The 21,067-nt window shown below is 44.4% G+C and overlaps 1 protein-coding gene and 1 long non-coding RNA gene across 2 annotated transcripts in view; one reads left to right on the forward strand and one right to left on the reverse strand.

The window, feature by feature from the left end:
• The window catches only part of SFTPB (surfactant protein B), a 37,223-nt gene extending 18,961 nt beyond the window's left edge, over positions 1–18,262 (reverse strand). Inside the window, exons 1-4 of the mRNA XM_033948938.1 lie at positions 18,058–18,262; positions 10,533–10,666; positions 8,856–8,927; positions 5,181–5,306 (exon numbers count right to left, since the gene is read on the reverse strand). Coding sequence (XP_033804829.1) covers positions 5,181–5,306; positions 8,856–8,927; positions 10,533–10,666; positions 18,058–18,106 — 381 coding nt within the window. The 5' untranslated portion in view covers positions 18,107–18,262. The remainder of the gene's footprint in view (positions 1–5,180; positions 5,307–8,855; positions 8,928–10,532; positions 10,667–18,057) is intronic.
• The window catches only part of LOC117362490, a 50,528-nt gene continuing 42,085 nt past the window's right edge, over positions 12,625–21,067 (forward strand). Inside the window, exon 1 of the long non-coding RNA XR_004539897.1 lies at positions 12,625–15,391. This is a non-coding gene — a long non-coding RNA (uncharacterized LOC117362490). The remainder of the gene's footprint in view (positions 15,392–21,067) is intronic.

Consider the following 21,067-nt stretch of genomic DNA (forward strand, 5'->3'; position numbering starts at 1 on the left):
GCCCTAGACTTAGAGCAACCCCCCAAAGAATTCCTAAAGTTACCCGTCCACGACATCTTACGGGAAACTTTCTACAAGAATTGGGAGAACCCTCTCTCGGTACCGGGGGCCCCTAGAAAACTGGATAGTCTCTACAGGGTCATCCCTATCCCGGGGTTTGACAAACCCCAACTACCCCATGAATCTCTTCTTGTCGAATCCACCTTGAAGAAAACCCAGGGATCCAGTATTTATGCTTCTACCCCTCCTGGCAGAGAGGGCAAAACGATGGATAAATTTGGCAAGCGCCTTTATCAAAATTCAATGCTTGCAAACAGAGCCAATAATTACACCTTTCACTTCTTCTTCTACATGAAGTATCTGGTTCAACAACTCTCTTCATTACAAAAGTATCTTCCTGAACGTAAGGTCCCTCTTTTCCAACAACACATTTCCAGTCTGCTCCAACTCCGCAAATTCATGGTGCGCTCTATTTATGATTCTTTCGAGCTCTCTCGAGCTTCGGCCATGGCGGTTGCCATGAGACGTCTGGCCTGGCTGAGAGTTTCCGACCTCGACGTTAACCACCAAGACCGCCTGGCTAACGCACCTTGTCTTGGTGATGAACTTTTCGGAGAGTCCCTAGACTCCACCACCCAGAAACTCTCTGCTCACGAGACCAGGTGGGATACTCTCATCAAACCGAAGAAGACTCCGCCTGCTCGCCCCTATAGACAGCAGTCTTCATACCAACGCAGATTCTCAGCCAGACCTCTTCATCCACCTCCGCAACAACCTCGCCGACCTCGTCAGCAACAGCAAACTCAGGCTCGCTCCCAATCTCATCAACCTGCCAAGCATCTCCCTCAGTCAAAACCTTCTCAGCCCTTTTGACTCCTTTCTCCAGGGCATAGCCAGTCTCTCACCAGCGTTACCTCTTCCTCAACCTATCGGAGGACGCCTGCAACTTTTTCTCAGCCGTTGGGAGGTCATCACGTCAGACCAGTGGGTCCTTACCATCATTCGCCACGGCTACTCTCTCAACTTCCAGACTCTTCCACCAGACAATCCTCCCGTAGAGTCTGCTTCTCACTCCTCTCAAACCCTCCTGCTTCTCAAGGAGGTTCAATCCCTCCTTCTTCTCAATGCCATCGAAGAAGTCCCCCAAGACCAAAGGGGTCAGGGATTCTACCCCCGCTACTTCCTGGTACCCAAGAAGACAGGAGACCTACGTCCCATCCTCAATCTCAGGGACCTCAACAAGTGTCTGGTCAAGGAAAAGTTCAGAATGCTCTCCCTTGCCACGCTTTACCCTCTTCTCTCTCAACACGACTGGCTATGTTCCCTAGACCTCAAGGAGGCCTACACTCACATTCCAATCAATCAGACTTCACGTCGCTACCTCCGGTTTCAGATACAGCACTATCACTACCAGTACAAAGTGCTACCCTTTGGCCTCGCATCATCGCCCAGGGTGTTCACCAAGTGCCTTATTGTGGTGGCGGCCTTCCTCAGGTCTCACAACCTCCAGGTGTTCCCCTACTTGGACGATTGGTTGGTGAAAGCACCTACGTCTCCGCTTGTGCTACAAGCCACTCAACACACCATCTCTTTCCTCCATCTTCTGGGGTTCGAGATCAACTACCCCAAGTCGCATCTGCTTCCCACACAGCGACTTCAGTTCATTGGAGCAGTTCTCGACACCACTCTGATGAGGGCGTTTCTCCCCTCCGACCGTCAACAGACCCTGCTCCATCTTTGCCGCCAGGTGCTCCTTCATCACTCCATCCCTGCTCGGCAGATGATGGTCCTCCTGGGCCACATGGCTTCCACGGTCCATGTGCTCCCTCTGGCACGACTCCACCTCAGAACACCTCAGTGGGCTCTAGCCAACCAATGGTCTCAGACCACGGACCTTCTTTCTCATCCCATCTGTGTGACATCGTCTCTTCAGCGATCTCTTCAATGGTGGTTGAACTCCTCCAATCTTTCCAGGGGTCTGCTTTTTCATCTACCCCCTCACTCCTTGGTCATCACCACGGATGCCTCCCCCTACGCATGGGGAGCCCACCTGGGAGAACTTCGCACACAGGGTCTCTGGACCCCTCAGGAACGTCAACATCATATCAACTTCCTGGAACTCAGGGCCATGTTCTATGCACTCAAAGCTTTCCACCACCTTCTCTACCCTCAGGTTCTTCTCCTGTGCACAGACAACCAAGTCGCCATGTATTACATAAACAAGCAAGGCAGCACCAGTTCTCCCCTCCTCTGTCAGGAGGCCATCCGCATCTGGACCTGGGCCACGGCCCACAGTCTCTTCCTCAAGGCTGTCTATATCCAGGGCGAACAGAACTCCCTGGCCGACAATCTCAGCCGCATCCTTCAACCTCACGAGTGGACTCTGGATCCGACCACACTCCACTCCATCTTCGATCGGTGGGGCACTCCTCAGGTGGACCTCTTTGCAGCTCCTCACAACCATCAACTGCCCCTTTTCTGTTCCAGACTCTACTCTCCTCATCGTCTGGCCCCGGATGCGTTCCTGCTCAACTGGACGGGTCGGTTTCTCTATGCCTTCCCTCCACTTCCTCTGATGTTGCGGACGTTGTTCAAACTCCGCAGAGACAATGCCACCATGATTCTCATCGCTCCTCGGTGGCCTCGCCAACACTGGTTCTCTCTCCTGCTCCAGCTCAGCTCCAGGGAGCCCATTCCTCTTCCTGTGTTTCCTACTCTACTTACGCAGCAGCATCAGTCTCTACTACATCCCAATCTGTCCTCGCTCCACCTGACAGCTTGGTTTCTCTCGGGCTGACCTCTCCACAGAATCTGTCTCAGCCTGTCCGTCGCATTTTGGATGCCTCCAGGAAACCGGCCACCCTCCAATGTTACCATCAGAAGTGGACCAGGTTCTCCTCTTGGTGTCTACTGCATCACCAGGATCCCACCTCATTGGCGGTGGAAACTGTACTGGACTATTTGCTCTCTCTGTCCGACGCTGGCCTCAAGTCTACCTCCATCAGAGTCCACCTCAGTGCCATCACTGCGTTCCATGAGCCTATCCTCGGAAAACCTCTTACGGCTCATCCCCTGGTTTCCCGGTTCATGAGAGGCCTCTTCAATGTCAAACCACCTCTGAAGCCTCCTCCAGTCGTCTGGGACCTGAATGTGGTTTTGTCAGCCCTCATGAAACCTCCGTTTGAGCCTCTTGCCACTACTTCACTCAAATTTCTGACATGGAAGGTGCTTTTCCTCATTGCCATCACCTCTGCCAGGAGGGTTAGTTAGCTGCATGCACTGGTTGCCGACCCACCTTTCACTGTTTTTCACCATGACAAAGTGGTTCTGCGCACCCATCCTAAGTTCCTTCCCAAGGTGGTCTCGGACTTTCACCTCAACCAGTCCATTGTTTTGCCTGTCTTTTTTCCCAAACCTCACTCTCATCCTGGGGAACAGGCGCTGCATACGCTGGACTGTAAGCGTGCCCTTGCTTACTATCTTGATCGCACCAGGGCTCACCGCTCATCCCCTCAGCTCTTTCTATCTTTCGACCCTAACCGTTTAGGTCGCCCTGTCTCTAAACGGATGCTTTCTAACTGGCTTGCTGCCTGCATTGCCTTCTGTTATGCTCGGGCCGGTCTCTCACTGGAAGGTGCTGTTACGGCCCACAGAGTCAGAGCTATGGCTGCTTCCGTGGCTTTCCTCCGTTCCACGCCCATTGAGGAAATCTGCAAGGCTGCCACTTGGTCCTCAGTTCACACGTTCACTACTCACTACTGTCTGGATGCCTTCTCCAGACGGGATGGACTCTTCGGCCAATCTGTGTTACAAAATTTATTTTCCTAATGGCCAACTATCCCTCCTCCCCCTCTGTTAGCTTGAAGGTCACCCATACGTTAAGAATATGCTGCCTGCTTGTCCTGGGATAAAGCATAGTTACTTACCGTAACAGGTGTTATCCAGGGACAGCAGGCAGATATTCTTAGGACCCGCCCTCCTCCCCGGGTTGGCTTCTTAGCTGGCTTATCTTAACTGGGGACCACGCTCTCCTCCATCGAGCGGGAAGGCACCCGCGCATGCGCGGTGCGGTCAACTAGAACTTTCTAGTTAAAAGTGTCCGTACCGGGGCTCCGTCGGTGACGTCACCCATACGTTAAGAATATCTGCCTGCTGACCCTGGATAACACCTGTTACGGTAAGTAACTGTGCTATATGGATGTTATTTAGATATTTTATGCTAATATTCAATGAAGTATAAGAATAGACATACTGGGTCAGACCAATGGTCCATCCAGCCCAGTTTCTTGTTTCCAACAGTGGCCAATCCAGGTCACAAGGACCTGGCAGAAACCCAAATAGTAGCAGCATTCCATGCTACCAATCCCAGGGCAAGCATTGGTATTCCCCATGTCTGTCTCAATAGCAGACTGTGGACTTTCCTCCAGAAACTGTACAAACCATTTTCAAACCCAGCTATTTTAACCGCTGTTAACATTCCTCTAGCATCTCTAAACCATGACATTGAATCGATCTCTTAGCTATTGTATAGAAATATGGATACCTTTTTGCCTTTTTCTAGCCCCTGTATATTCAGATAGTCAGAAAGCAGCCAATTACTGCCACAATCCAGCTAACTTGAAACCTTACCCCAAATCACTCATGGCCCGCCATTTATTTAAACAGATATGTTTTGGATTTTTCTATTAGCTATTAATTCCTGAAGCCATGTGATGGGTCCTTTAAAATACTGGCACCTCTGTTGTCCCAGGTACCATGCAATTTCTAATCTCTCTGGGGCAGGAGGTCATTGTATTTGAATTTTAAAAAGATGCTGTAAGCTGCCTTGAGTCTTTCGTGGAAGATATGGCTAAAAATGCTAATTTCCCCTTCCCTTAATGAATATTAGAAACCTCACCATTTACTATTTTTTTTTTCTTCCCTTCACCACCCACACTGCAGTATAACTAACTATCTGGTTGCAACTGGTTACAGTAGGCTCTTTGCCCAGTCAGCCTTAAAAGCTGCCCCTCTCCAACAACTCTGTTTCCTCCTTCCCTAGGACCTCCCCCAGGACCTCCTTCTCTTTCTTTCCCCTCCTCAGCCCTTCCCTTTCCCAAGTATACTATTGCTTCTCCTTCCCTCCTCACTAATTTTCCCCTCTCTCTCTCCCCTTACTTCATCCTTGCAGTGGTACATACGATTTGGTTCTCAAGGAATGTCATCATCGTTCCCATATACTTGTCGACAACCAACTGGCACTGAAGGACTGTGCTTTTCATTGGGATCAGGTTGCATTCTTTGTGTAGAAAATTCTTTATACCATCCTAGAAGGTGGGTGATCAAAAACCCATATTTAAAGAAGTAGAAGAATGGCCTCAGTAGAGTATTTACAATGCAGGTAGTCCCCAGATTAAAAACGAGTTATGTTTTTAAAGCTGTTCTTAAGTTGGATTTGTATATAACTCAGAACTTGTAGATTTTAAGATTCTTGCTGCCTACCTCTGCTCCCAGCTGACAAAAGGGCCAGCTCTCCCTACCAGTTTTCCCTCTAAAGTACAGTATGCACAAACACACACTGTTCTTGATGTGGCCCTCCATCATTCCTTAACCTGCTGCAGGAGAACTGTAGGAGTCTATGCCACTGGAAATACTGCTCAGTGAAATCAAATGAAGCCATGACTGCGTTCTTAAGTACTTAAGTTCTTAAGTACTTAAGTCGGGCATTTGTAACTTGGGGACTGCCTTTAACATCCTGCAACATACTAAGGGTTTGCTTTACTAGAGTGCACCACCATGTTGGCATGTGCTATTACACATGTGTAAGTTTAGCAAGTTGGTCCCAGTGCATACAATGGGACCCAAAGTAAACAATGGGTGGAGGTTAAGTTAGTAGAGCATTTTAATAAATCTAGTACTGTATGTTTATCCCCCCAAACCAGAAATACTGTAAGAGGACAAACAAGGGAAAACGCCCTTTTCACCAGTTCCTCTATTCTTCCATCCATTCATGCATCCATCGTCTCTCAATACACCTTCTATGCATTCCTTCTTCCATTCCCATCCACTCTGATACATAGGAAGGTGGTAATATAGTAGGGTATCAAAGCAGACAAGGGACATAGTGGAAGAGTAGCCTCATAGTTAGAGTTGCAGGTTGAGAACCAAGGGAGCCGCGTTCAAATCCTACTGCAGTTCCTTGTGAATCTTGGGCATGTCAAACTCAGGGGCCCTTTTTCCAAAAGTTAGTACATGCTAATGGAATTAATACGCACTAAATTCTATGAAGCCCATTTTTTAGCATCCAGAGTTAGGTACAATTTATAGAATACGCAGGGCGCCAGTCCCCATGACTAAAATTTAGGCACAGACGTTTACATCAATGAAAACCAAGCATAAAAGCTCATGCCTAAATCTTGTGCAGATTGGGTGCATTCTTTAACAGTGTGCCTAACTTCTTGGAATGTCCATTACCCACCCATGCCCCTTCCCTGTTAGCTTGTATAAGCTTAAGTAAAAGGGTCCCTTAGACTAGAGTGTACACTGTTCAGGGACAGGAAAATAACTACTGTTACCTGAATGTACACTACTTTAAGAGCTTGGAGGCAGTATAAAATATTATTGCACCTATATTATAAAGGCAACATATGCACAGGGGAGTTAAGAATGTTTCCTTACTAATCCTTGTATTTATTGTATTATGACCTCAGAGATTTAATTGCATAGCTGAAGGTCTGAGGTTAAAGGTATTACAGGGGTGCTATTTGTTCCTGAAGGCCTATGATAACTCGTACAAAGTAGAGATGGCTTGGAGAGCCATGGGAAGAGACAGTGGTGATATTTATTAGTTTAAAAACCTCTAACAAGTTTCGGGGGATAAAGAAAAAAGGAAGAGCATTCTTTTGGTGTCTAGGTGAAGGTCAGAACTTAAGGTTGAAGTTGCCAGACTCTTTGGAGTGTGATCTAGGAACAGGAAGTTCTAGTTGTGTGGGAAAGAGTTTTGATTAGTCCAGAAAACCTACTTAAGTAGGGTCAGAGTGACTGGGTCCTTTTAGGAAAGGTGACAGTATAGATGAAGAGCCTTTTTTTGAGACCAGTCTTAGCGTATTCATCTCGCTCATATTTTAGTGACTAGGAGAGACAAAAATGAAGAGGAGGTCTGAGGAATTTGCCTTCCTGGAAGACTTCAATGGGTTCAAGAAATCTGAAGAGGTGGGGAAAGGGAGGAGTTAAAACTTTTAGTTTGGGATTATAGCAGTTTTCTAGGTCTTGCTGCATCTGAGTAGAAAGAACTGATGTTTCAGCCATCATGCTGTGGGAGTTTGTGAAAGGGGAAATTTTTAGGAAGGGGGCAGGGTGCTGCGGGACTTATCAGTACTGGAGGGCTCACATGCCCCATTATGTTCTGACTCCCCCTTTTTTCTTGTGTGTCTGTCATAATTAGATTGTAAGCTCTTTTGAGCAGGGACCGTCTCTTGCATGTCCAATGTACAGTGCTGTGTGCGTCTGGTAGCGTTATAGAAATAATAAATTGCCACTGCTGCCCAGGATCTGGATGGATTAATAAAGGAACAGAAAAGGTCTCTTCTCCTTGCCTACAGGCAAGAAAAATGTCCACATGCCAATTTATGTCATTTTTTGGACGTCTTAGAGCTCCTTTTACAAAGGTGCGTTAGGGCCTTAACATGCGGAATAGCGCCCGCTAAATTGCCGCGTGTGCTAGCCACTACCGCCTCCTTTTAAGCAGGTGGTAATAATTTTGCTAGCGCACCTTCGTAAAAGGAGCCAGCCCTTAGTGTTTTGAAAATGCCCCTAATAGTTGTTAAGAAAAGCAAAAGCATGCTGTCTGTCAGATTTTGGATGACACACCTCTTGGTGACACACTGGTTGAGAGCCACTGTTCTAGAGTGAGAGGGAGGTGGGAGGGGCTGTTGGTCCACATACAATTTTTATTGCATGGGGGAGAGAGAGTAGATGAAGGCTGTGAACTTCCTATTAAACTTGGATTCTGAGGTAGCTGAGAAAGGAGATGGAGGGATTATCAGCCCCTCATTCAATTTGTAGTGAGGATTTAGCCCGCTAGTGCTGGTTGTCTGCACTAGCAGTCTATGCTTGTTTTAAGCTAGTTGGTCAAATTTTGATACTCTAGATCAGTGGTTCCCAAACCTGTCCTGGGGGACCCCCAGCCAGTCAGGTTTTCCAGATATCCCTAATGAATATGCATGAGAGAGATTTGCATACCTGTCACTTCCATTATATGCAAATCTCTCTCATGCATATTCATTAGGGATATCTGGAAAACCTGACTGGCTGGGGGTCCCCCAGGACAGGTTTGGGAACCACTGCTCTAGATTTAGGTGAATATTCTAGTGAAAAAATCTAGCCAGTTAGGATCAGATGAAAAATCATCCATAGATAACCAGCTAAAATTAGCTAGTGATCATGGTCATGCAGGATTTGTTTGAAAACTGTCATCTGTCTGTTCTTCTGTTCTCGTCATTCATAATGTCCATTTATCTACCATCCTATCCACTCTATAAATTCACTGTCTTCATCTTTCCACCCTTCATCCATACTATCACATTGTGTCCATTCTTCCTACCTGCTCTCGTAATATTGTCCTTTCTTGGCACCCAGTCTGCCAATAAAGTGTTAGTCTTTCAGTCCATCATCTCTGTTTATACTCTCTCTCCAACTTAATACTCTCTATCTGTACATAACAGATATGATATGCATACATTCATTTTACTGATTTATAAATACTTTCCATTCATGTCCTGCAGACTAATCAACCAATATCCATTCATTTTCTTCTTACTCCATTCTTGTCACACTATAAGTGTTCATCAGTCCAGCCATTATCTATCTGTGATTACCTGTAATGAGCTGTCCTTGATCATGTTGATAAATGTTGTCACAAGTTGCTTACAATCTCCACACAGATTACCCTGGGAAAAAAAAAAATCAGAAAACTGATTACCATTTGGAAGAAAACTTTATGGATCCCACACTGCCATCTCTGATTCTGTCATACCATCAGAATGATAGACAGAACCCCAGGGATCATATTGCTGCCATGTTGGATCACACAATCAGAACCACAGAAAGAGTCCCAGGAATCCCATCACTGCCACAAGATCTTCTCACACAATCAGAACTATAGAAAGAATCTCAAGGGTCCCATTACTGCCATACTGGCTTCTCTCCCACATCAGATCTATAATGAAGAATTCCAGGAATCCCATCACTGCCACAAGATCTTCTCACACAATCAGAACTATAGAAAGAATCTCAAGGGTCCCATTACTGCCATACTGGCTTCTCTCCCACATCAGAACTATAATGAAGAATTCCAGGGATCTCATTACTGCCACAAGATCTTCTCACACAATCAGAACTATAGAAAGAATCTCAAGGGTCCCATTACTGCCATACTGGCTTCTCTCCCACATCAGAACTATAATGAAGAATTCCAGGGATCTCATTACTGCCACAAGATCTTCTCACACAATCAGAACTATAGAAAGAATCTCAAGGGCCCCATTACTGCCATACTGGCTTCTCTCCCACATCAGATCTATAATGAAGAATTCCAGGGATCTCATTACTGCCACAAGATCTTCTCACACAATCAGAACTATAGAAAGAATCTCAAGGGCCCCATTACTGCCATACTGGCTTCTCTCCCACATCAGATCTATAATGAAGAATTCCAGGGATCTCATTACTGCCACAAGATCTTCTCACACAATCAGAACTATAGAAAGAATCTCAAGGGCCCCATTACTGCCATACTGGCTTCTCTCCCACATCAGATCTATAATGAAGAATTCCAGGAATCCCATCACTGCCACAAGATCTTCTCACACAATCAGAACTATAGAAAGAATCTCAAGGGTCCCATTACTGCCATACTGGCTTCTCTCCCACATCAGAACTATAATGAAGAATTCCAGGGATCTCATTACTGCCACAAGATCTTCTCACACAATCAGAACTATAGAAAGAATCTCAAGGGCCCCATTACTGCCATACTGGCTTCTCTCCCACATCAGATCTATAATGAAGAATTCCAGGGATCCCATCACTGCCTTATTGGGTCCTATCCCACGACTACAGATAGCAGCAGTGTTCAGCCTCTTTCCTGTCCTACCTTAAACTGCATAGCTATAGCAATGACAGCTTAATATTGCCAATTATCCATTGAATTCAGTGGAATGCCTACATTCTGCTCTGCTCTCTCTCTGACTCAGCACTAATAACACTGGGGTGTCTTTAAGGACTCTCAGGAGCACTGCTGAAAAATCACAGATAAGTTTCTTTCTTCATTCAACATGTTATATTATGAAATTGTTAATGAACATCAAAGTTATGTGGATAACTGCTTTAGAAGATTGGGCCACTTATTTTTATTTCAAAAGAAAAGATCACCCTTAATGCAGACTGCTTGGTTCAGCTGTGGCCTCTCTACCCACTGGCTGGCCCAATTCTGCCTCGTTTGGGTATGGTGGGGGGAGAAAGAGTAGTAGATTTGGGGGAGGCTAGGTACATACCCCTTCTTCTTTCTTCCATACAGTCTGTATACAGTGTCCGAGTTCTCCACATTGAATCGCTGTCACAATATTCTGGCACCAGAATTCTGGACCCTGTCTACATTTATCCTGATCCAGAACTTTTCCAGTTACAACTAGAAAGGGAGAAAATACAGTAACATTGTGAAGCCTTACAATAACATAACAAAATCGAATTTCTGCACTGCATAACCATGGAATTCAATGTGGTTTACAAAAATTAAATAACAAAAGAAAGCGGCACTGAAGATCTAATCAACAAAATATTTTGAAAAAAGATAAGTTTTCAGTTGTTTTCTGAAATGTACTTATGAATGAGATGAAAACAATAAATGTCGAAAATCCTTATCATAGAAAGCTGCCTGAAATGAAAGAGTATGATCATGATATTTCTTACTTTTATAGCCTTGATGGGAGAAATACGAAAAGGGCATAAGATCTTCTATTGTTCCTTTGAGAAGCTAATGAAAATCAATTGACTAGGTAGAGTAATAAATACAGCCCAATTTAATGATAGAGATTGGGAATAGAGAATGACACGGGGAAAAAAATCTGTCCCCGTCACTGCCCCGTCCCCGGCTCACCGTCCCCTTTACCGCACCGTCACCACCATTCCCTTTACTGCCCCGTCACCGCCATTCCCTTCACCGCCCCGTCCCCGTCCCCGCAGCATCCATATAAGCCTTAGTACTGCACTATTAGCTTATTCCTTCCTTATAAATCAAAGTTCTTGCTGCTGAACTAGAGAAAGAGATGTTCAGCTGGCAGGGCTTTGTTTATAAATTTTTATCAACACAACTAATATACTACTTTATCCTAAAGCAAAAAATAAATAAATAAATAGAAATTTTTTTTTCTACCTTTGTTGTCTGGTTTCTGCTTTCCACATCTTCTTATTCAATTCCTTCCATCTACTGTGTGTCTTCTCTCTGCGTCTTCCATTTGCTGTTACTGTGCCTCTCCCTTCACCCCCCCCAATTGGTCTAGCACCCATCTTCTTCCCTCCGCTCCCTCATAGTCTGGCATCTGCCTTCTTCCCTTCCAGCGTCTTCTCCCCACTCTCCCTTCCACATTTCCCTTCAGGGTCTTTTCCTTTCTATCCTCTTTCAATGTCTGTTCTATTCATTTCCACCACTATCCTTCTCTCCCTCCTTTACCATCTGTTCCTTTCTACCACCCTTCAGCTCCTTTCGCGTGGCCTATCTATCTACCTCCCTCCCTCTTATTTTCGTGGCACGTGGCACGTTACAATGTAATTTGTGCAAGTCGCTGGAGCCTGCGAGCTTGGTCCCTGTCCCATCCCCACAAACCATCTCGCTTCTGTGTTCCTATTTTTCCCATTTCTAATATCTCCCCTATGTATCTGGCATTGCCCCACCCCTGTGTCCATATACCATCCCCATGGCATGTCCCCTTTATGTCTCTGTCCCTATGCCCCTATGCACATAATTTCCCCTCTTTCTGTTACCTTCCTGTGTCCAGATTTCCCCTATCTTCCTCTTCCATACCAGTGTGTCTCTTCTTTTCAACCCCATCTAGCTTCTTTCCCTCTTTCTTTCCCCGCTCCCCTGCTTCCAGCAACTGGCTCACCTGCCTGTCCTCCCCTTTCTTTCCTGCTGTGGGTTTCTTTCTTTCCCTCTTCATCCCCTTGGCCCAGAATCTTTTTCCCTTTCACTCCCTCCTTCCTAGTGTGAGCTGGGAACACGCGCGATCGCGCGGTCCAGCAGCCCCCACCCGCCCGATCGCAGCATTCAGCCAGCTCCCTCCCTCCACCTCACCTTATATTCTGAGTTTGCCGGCTTTTTTTTCGCCGAGCCGCACGCTTTCAAAAAGCCGCCCACGCGCGGCTGCTCAGTTGTTCAATCTTCTGCTCTGACGCAACCGGAAACGAGAAGTTGCAGCAGAGAAAATTGAACAACTCCAGCAGCAGCTGTGTGTGCGCGGATTTTTGAAAGTGTGCGGCTCGGCGAAAAAGAAAGCCGGCAAACTCGGAATATAAGGTGAGGTGGAGGGAGGGAGCTGGCTAAAAACTGCGATCGGGCGGGTGGGGGCTGCTGGACCACGCGATCCTTGATTGCCTCACTTCAGAGACATGACCATTCATCGCTCCATGGGGCGGTGAATGGCCTTGTCCCCGTCCCCGCAGCGACTACTATTTTTCTTTCCCCCTTTTGGCGAGTTACCCACGGCTACTCGCAGCTAGCCGCGGGTAACAACCACCGTGTCATTCTCTAATCGGGAATCTCCTGGGTCATTACCACATGTGGGACCTCATACATCCTGACATGGGAAGATTAAAGTGGTATATCAAACCATAATAAACTTAAAACTACTTTCCTTGATAATCTTCTTTTTTGAAGAAGGACATATAAGTCCTGACAATAGGTGATATTCCTTTTCTTGTAAGTTGATTGCAGAAGGATGAGATTTACATTCTTCAGATCCACCTCCTCCAGTGCTGTAGAGCCCTGTAGGTTTGTACCAAAGCAATCAAACAACACTAAGAGAAATAAAAAGGAGGGGGAAACAGGACTCTTTCCTGCTAAAACACTTCTGTTCTGCTCTGTAAGAAATTATTAACAAGGTTAAACAACACTCAATAACTTTGGTGGAATGAACAGAAACCACCTATCAAATGCAACCAGCATAAAACGTATGGATCTCATAGGGTCTCACTGCTTTACAATTTTTTTTTCTTTCAGGTCTGGACAATGTTTGTCAGAACAGTAAGCAGGCAAATTCCAGACTGACAGTGCGGGGCGTTAGGCATCTCACTTCTTTACAATTTTTTTTTCTTTTAGCATATATCTGACAGGAGAAAATCTCCAGCTGTGGACATATGTTTGTCTGAACAGTAGGCAGGCAAACTCCAGACTGACAGGGCAGGGCGTCAGGACTCGTATGTCCTTTTTCCAGAAAGAAGATTAAGTACTTAATCTTCCCTTCTGGTGCAAAGGACATATAAGTCCTGACAATAGGTGATGTACCAAAGCAGTCTCCTGAGTCTAGGGCAGGACAAATGAGCCTACTTCAGAATTAAAGATGTCTTTAAAAAAAAACAACGGTGCTCTTTTAGTCTTTGGAAGCATCTGCTAACCGCTCAGTAACAAAAGCCAAAGTATCACCAAAAAGGCATCTTTAAGTCCAACAGTATCACCATTAAGACTTCTGAAGCAGGCTATTGGCAGAAACATGTACATGTCGCGTCTTGATTGAAGCGATAGAGCAATTGAGCACCTTGGGTCGCCTTCACTGTCTTTCTTGCTCTCTACCTTGGGAAGGTAGTATTTCCTATTTCGTTGTGGAGCTATTTTCTACAGCCAATGTAGACCAATGAAATAACAATACAAATCCATCTTGATGGTTGCCTTAGATGCAGGCCTGCCTAGCCTCACAACATTGGTTAAGACAAAAAGATGTTCTGAAAGACAACACTATTGGTTACTTCCAATGTAATGTTTTGAAGACCTCTCCTTATATCCAGCGAGTTCAACACTGTTTCTCTTCTTGTGGTTTTGAAAGCGGGTAACCTGACTTCTTGATTGACATGGAAAGATGACACCACCGTACGGAGAGAAACTACCACTTCTGTAAACCTGCATGAAAGCGCCTCTATATCAGACTCTCCTCACTAAGGCTATGGCTACCATAAAAACTGTCTTCACTGTAAGATTCAGCATGCACACCTCCTACAAAGGCTTGAAAGGTGCCTTGCTGAAGCCACTTAGGACAGTGTTAAGGTTTCATATGGGAAATAGTTGTTTACTGGAGGTCTCAACATGAGTGTCCCCTTTCAAAAATCTGACTATATCTGGATGTGAGGCTACGGAACCCTTTTCCACTCAGGCTCTGAAGCATGAGAGGTCTGAAATTTGTACTTTGAGCGATCCTGCTGCCCCTTTTCTAGGCCGGCCTGCAGAAAGGCTAAAACCACTGACACCGGAGTTCTCAGTCTACCTGATCATTCGTGCACCACTTTAGTATAAGCCTCGATTGTTGCTGGTCCCTTTGCTCTAAGGAGGGTAGCAATAACCTCCTCCAAATAGCCTTTCCGCACTAGGGCTGCACGCTCAAGAGCTATGCCATAAGACCAAAGTGTTCTGGATTCTCTAAGGAAACTGGACCTAAGACAAGAGATCTGTGTGAACCGGTAGCCTGAGATCTTTGTCTCTTTGTAAATGCACCAAGTCTTCATACCACAGCAGATGCAGCCAATCCAGAGCCACTAGGATCACCCATCCAGGATGGTTTGCTATCCAACAGATGACTCAGCCTAACATGTGTCACGGGGAAACACGTACAGTAGATCTTGCATTGTCCACTGTTGGACCAGAGCATCTAAAGCTTGACTTCCTGGTTTGACTCTTCTGCTGAAAAATCAAGGCACTTTCTTGTTGACCACTGACATCATGAGGTCGGTAATTTGGGGCCCCTAGTGTTGCACTATGCAGTCAAATGCCCTATGAGGTAGAGACCACTTCCTAGGATCTAATGTCTTCTTGCTGAGATAGTTGGTTTGCACATTGTTTACCACTTGCAGATGGATCTCTGCCCAGTTGGCTTCCAGGCTCAGTGGATCACTTCAGGTACGGGGAAGGCAAGGGGCATGCGCATGCAGCAAGGAGAGGAGGGGTGGTGGAGAGGAGGAGGGGTGTCGCGTTCTCAGCAAAACAGCGCCTGGGGTGGACTCTCTTCCCGCCCCCTTACTATGCCACTGGTGACGGGCAGACTTGTACAGTCTGTGTCCCATTTATGACAATTCAGTGTAGGATGGGCTGTGGAGGCATCGGTGGCAATTCCAGTAACCTGAAACGTGAGAACACTGCTGGGCAGATTTTACAGTATGTATCCTGCAAATGACGAGATGGTTGGAGTGAGCTTTGACGGCAACTCTAGTAGTTGGAACCTAAGGATGGACTTCATGGTCCAGAATTAATTTATAATGCGTTCAACTAATGGGTAGACTGGATGGGACCGTTCAGGTCTTTATCTGCTGTCATTTACTAGGTTACTAAGTAAGAACACCTGGATATTTTGCATTATATTGATAATAATGTTTTATGCATTCACCCTGTTCTGGCTATTCATTCTCCCTGTTTCACCACTATTTGCTTCTCAGAATAAAGTATTTGCCACCATGTACTGCATGCAAAATGTTTCTAGTTGCCCCCTAAAATCCAAATCAAATTGTTTTTACCAGAGCTCTACCTTACTAGAAATGTATGGGGGGAGGTCTTACCATGAAGCCCTCAACCCTATCCCCTTCTTATGGAGTTAAAAGCTGTTAAGAATATAAATATAGATGTGCTCTGTAATTATTTATCACAGGGGACAGTGATCTCACAAATTATATCTGTTTTACGAATCAATTGTTCCCATTTTTAATGTATTTATTTTTAAGAGGGTCCTTGAACTTATTCCAGAACTGGGCTTGTGGTGAATGTGGTCCGAACATGTGCAGCAACGTTAAAGATCACGATCTCTATCATACTTTTAATATTTTGAACAAATGTTTTCAAAACCCGAAAGACCGTATACATTAACACGGCTTTGTCCTGCAGATTTCTGATCAGTTATCTTATCCAATGAAAATTTCTCTACATTCAACATATAAAAAATTACTCTCCTGCCAACTGGTCTTACTGTATAATTAAAAGTTCACTTACCGGATCTTTGAAACAAAAGACCAGATATAGAGTTGAAAGCGCTACAGGATTCTGCTCGTATTCCTGAGACACGGTGCTAAATCCACTTTCCAATGTTAATACTATACATTTTTCAATTGTTAATAATAAAACATCTGGAAGGTCAATTTGAGATTTCTTGCAGATGTGTTTTTTTTTTTAATATATATCTTTATTAATGTTTCAGTCTAAAAACAATGTATAAAAGAATACATCCAAGTAATTTGAAAAACAGAACATAAGAACATAAGCCGTGCCTCTGCTGGGTCAGACCTGAGGTCCATCATACCCAGCAGTCCGCTCACATGGCGGCCCATCAGGTCCAGGACCTGTATACTAGCCCTCTATCTATACCCTTCTATCCCCTTTTCCTTCAGAAAATTGTCCAATCCCTTCTTGAAATCCAATAGCGTCCGCTCACCTGGTGGCCCATCTAACAGCACTTACATTCATCCATAAATACATGAAAAACCATTTTCACCCCCCCTCCCACCCACCCTGATTGCAATGTATTCAATAAAACCATACAACAATACATACTTGTAATTAATAAGCAAATCCTAATTTAATATCCCTCCCACCCACCCACCTCCCCTGGATGTGCAATTCAAACCAGAAATAGGGAAATAAACCATTTAATTAGAATTGATAAAATTGGTTAATGGACCCCACGTCAATTTAAACAACTTATTATTACCCGTTTGTTCAGAATTCATTTTCTCATACTTATAACACAAGCATAATGAATTCCACCAAAAGGCGAAATTTGATCTATCAAAATTCTTCCAATTTGTAGTCACCATTTGCATGCCTACCCTGGTCATTATACCGAGTAATCTGCTCTTATGTCTATCTTTTGGAGGAGTAGGAGATACCAACGTCCCACAGATTACCGCTTCGTACGACAGCGGAAAAGCACTCTCCAGAATCAAATTAATATGTCCCCATCTAGACTTTCAAAAATTGAGTATCAAAGGACAATAGAACAACAGTTGATCCAGTCTCCCTATGTCTAGATAACAGTGCCAGCATCTATTAGATTTTGAACTATCTAGCTTTTGTAATCTAACAGGGGTCCAAAAACTTCTATGCAACAAAAGAAACATGTTTGTCTCATTGATAATGATGCTGTACATCTCATCCCCCAAGTCCAAATTCGTGGCCATTGAGAAGCAGAAATCTGCTGCTTTATCTCAATGCTCCAAATGTCTTTAAGATTAGTTTTTGGTTTCTTATTAAAAAATTCAGATATTAATTTATACCACTTGGCTGCCTGATGCCCTAGTAAATCTGTCTGGAAGCATAGGCCCAGCAAGCTATACTGATCCTTTAAATTTCACCAATCAGGGCCTTTCTAAATGGCCTGCTTCAACTGCAACCACTTATATGCTTGAGACTTCTTGCAGATGTTTTAAGAAAAACAGCAATCTGCAGATCTTTCTCCGTGGCTTTATTCCATTAATTTTGTACTAATTTACATTCCCATCTAAACTGCTTGAACTAGAGGTCCCATGTGATTGTGTCCGGGAAAGAGATTTTTGACTGGTCCCGTGTTTCTGATTTTTCACCATTCCAGTGCTTTCTGGTACCTGCCATGTTGATTTCAAAGGCTGAAGCATCCACAGTGCATTGGGATCTATGTTTTACTAAAAGTACTAGCCTACAGCACCCCCCCCCCTTTAAATTGGGTCTGTTTTTAAACCGTTTTCAAAATTAACAGATTGGAAACTCTCAGCAGGATAAAGCACAAAACCCCTGGTGCTCTTTGAAAGTGCAAAGAGGTGTTGATTTGTGGGTGTAAAAGCTATGAGAGGTACCCTTACCTGTACTCATACAGATCCAGGAGAGAATGGCAAGCCCCACTGCTGGCATTTTGGAACTGTGAGCTGTGAAATCTGTCTCCCCAGTCTCGTTATATAAGCTGCACACCTGAGAGGGGGTCAGGGAGAAACAGAAACTCCAGAGTGGTGGTGGGTGGAACTAAGGCAGGGAGTGCTACCATACACAAACACGGGGGTGGGGAAGCAGAATGAAAATCTGCTTTTGAAAAAAGTTTGGCAAATGAGATTCAGGCTGGAGAGAACAATTTGTCCTATTCAGAACTGAGAATTTTTGCTAGAATCAATGTGTAGCCTTCTTTCACATTTCTGGACATGCATCTCACTGTTCACCCTGAAACATAGGAACCAGCTCTATGAGCACCCCAGTATTACATTACATTACATTAGGGATTTCTATTCCGCCATTACCTTGCGGTTCAAGGCGGATTACAAAAGGTTAATTTAAAAAATACAGAGTTACAATGATTAGCTAGAGAGGTAAGTTGTAGATCTTATAAACATTAACGGGTTGTTGAGGGTGAGGTGGTTTGTAAGAGAATTAATAGGTGGTCATAGTGGAGGTTCTTTTGTTATTATTAGTGCAGTAATGGGTAGATCAGATGTCAGTATTAGAGTTACTAAGAGGTCGTGATGTTATTGCTGCTTCAGGAATTTCTTGAAAAGTGTGGTTTTTATTTCTTTTCTGAACGTCCTATAGTCTGGGGTGGTCATCAGAAGGTTGGAGATCTGGTTGTCCAGCCTTGCGGCTTGAGTGGCTAGGAGGCCGTCGTGTAGTTTTGTTCTTTTTACTTCCTTGATTGGGGGGGGTATGAATGGGGAGTGCGTTTTTCTGTGTCTGGTAGTGGGTGCTTGGATGAGGTGATTGTTCAAGTATGATGGGCTGTCTCCGTGTAGGGTTTTAAATAATATGCAGTAGAATTTGAATTGGATTCTTTCTTGGATTGGAAGCCAATGTGAGTTGATGAAGGCTTCAGTGATGTGGTCATGTTTTCTCAATGAGTAGATGAGTCTCAAAGCTGTATTTTGGATTGTTTGGAGTTGTTTAATTGTAGTTACAGGGCAAGGAAGGAAGAGGATGTTGCAGTAGTCCAATATACCTAGTATTAGGGATTGTACTATAAGTTGGAATTGTGTTCTTTCAAAGAATTTTCGGACTTGTCTCAGATTTCTCATGACTGCGAATGATTTCTGAATTGTTTTATTTATTTGTGGTTGCATAGTGCAGCATCTGTCTATGGTCATGCCAAGTAGTTTTATGGTGGTTTGGATTGGATATTTGATTGCGTTTATTTCTAAGTTGGTTGTGGTTTGGACCTTGTCATTTTCGAGAAGGATGAATTTGGTTTTGTCTTGGTTGAGTTTAAGTTTGTGATTTTTCATCCAGGTTGTGACTCTTTCAAGTGTTTGGTGAAGTTTGTCTGTCATGGTAGTTTTAGAATGATCATATGGGATGAGGATGGTGATGTCATCAGCATAACTATAGGTGGTTATGCCCAGATTGTCCAGATGCGTTCCTAGAGAAGCAGTGTAGAGATTGAAGAGGGTAGGGGATAGTGGAGATCCTTGTGGTACGCCGCAGGGGTTTGACCAGGATTCTGACTTTTCTTTGTTTGATTTTACACTGTAGGTTCTGAGTTTTAGGAATCCTTCAAACCAAGAGTATACTTTATCTGAGATGCCTATTGCGTCTAAGATCTGTAGAAGGATGTTGTGATCCACTAAGTCGAATGCTGCAGTTAGGTCCAGTTGTATGAGAAGCATTTTTTTCCCTATACTAAGGTGTTGTCTGACGGTATCCATAAGGGAGCCTAGTAGTGTCTCTGTGCTGAAGTTTGTTCTGAAGCCTGATTGCATGGGGTGGAGTAGGTTGTGGTCATCTATGTAATTGGTGAGGAGTTTGGCTACTAGGCCTTCTATAATTTTGACATATAGCGGAATTGAGGCTATAGGTCTAAAGTTAGATGGGTGGTTTTGTGGTGCTTTTGGGTCTTTTTGGATTGAGGTGATGACGATTTCGCTGAGGTCAGCAGGGAATGTGCCTTCTGTGAGCGTGAATTGAATCCATTGTAGAATTATGGTGCGGAATTTTACACTAGAGGTGGTAAGGAGATATGAGGGGCAATGGTTGAGGTCACAGGAGGCATGGCTGTATTTTTTGTAGAATTTGTTGAATTCTGACCATTGTATGTTGGGGAATTGAGTCCAAATTCTGTCTGCTGCGGTTGCCTCTTTTCCTGTAGGGTGGATTGTGATTGGGTTTTGATGGGATGGGTTAAGGATGAGAGTGGCTCTGGTGTTGGTAATTTTGTTCTTGAAGTGTTCTGCTAAGAGGGTGGGTGATGGTGGAGGGGTGTTCGTGGTGGTAGTGTATGGTTTGGTGTCTGTTAATTCTTTCAGGATTTGGAATATTTTTTTGGAATCTTGGGTTTCCGTGCCTATGAGATTAGTATAGTAGCTTTTCCTCTTATCCCTTAGTAGATTTTTGTATTGTTTGTTGATTTTTTTCCAGTCGGTTTTTGTTTGATCTTGGTTCTTTTTTCTCCATTTTCTTTCTAATCTTCTACACTGTCTTTTGAGTTGGAGTAATTCATTATCAAACCATTGGTCTGATTTCCTGCTGGTTCTGGTTTTGGTTTGTGGGGGGGCCAGATCATCAAGGATGTTGGTGGATACATTTTTCCAGTGGGAGATGAAGTTTTTTGGGTCGCAGTCTTGGATAGTTTCGTCTACATTTGACCAAAAAATGGTTGGGTCGATATGTTTGCGTGTGGTATATGTGGTTTTTTTTGATTGAGGTGTGTGTTTGGTCTTGGTCCAATTGATGTTGAAGTTGTATGTGTAGTGGTCTGACCATAGGGATGGGGACCATGTTCCGTTAGTAGTTTGGATTGCTGGATTGGATGGTTGGTGAGACATGAATGCAGCAATGTCCAGTTGATGACCTTTTTCATGGGTGGTTTGTGGGTTTAGGATCTGGAAGGATAAGGCATTG

This window comes from Geotrypetes seraphini, chromosome 6 (assembly GCF_902459505.1).
Source record: "Geotrypetes seraphini chromosome 6, aGeoSer1.1, whole genome shotgun sequence".
In the NCBI taxonomy this organism is placed as follows: domain Eukaryota; kingdom Metazoa; phylum Chordata; class Amphibia; order Gymnophiona; family Dermophiidae; genus Geotrypetes; species Geotrypetes seraphini.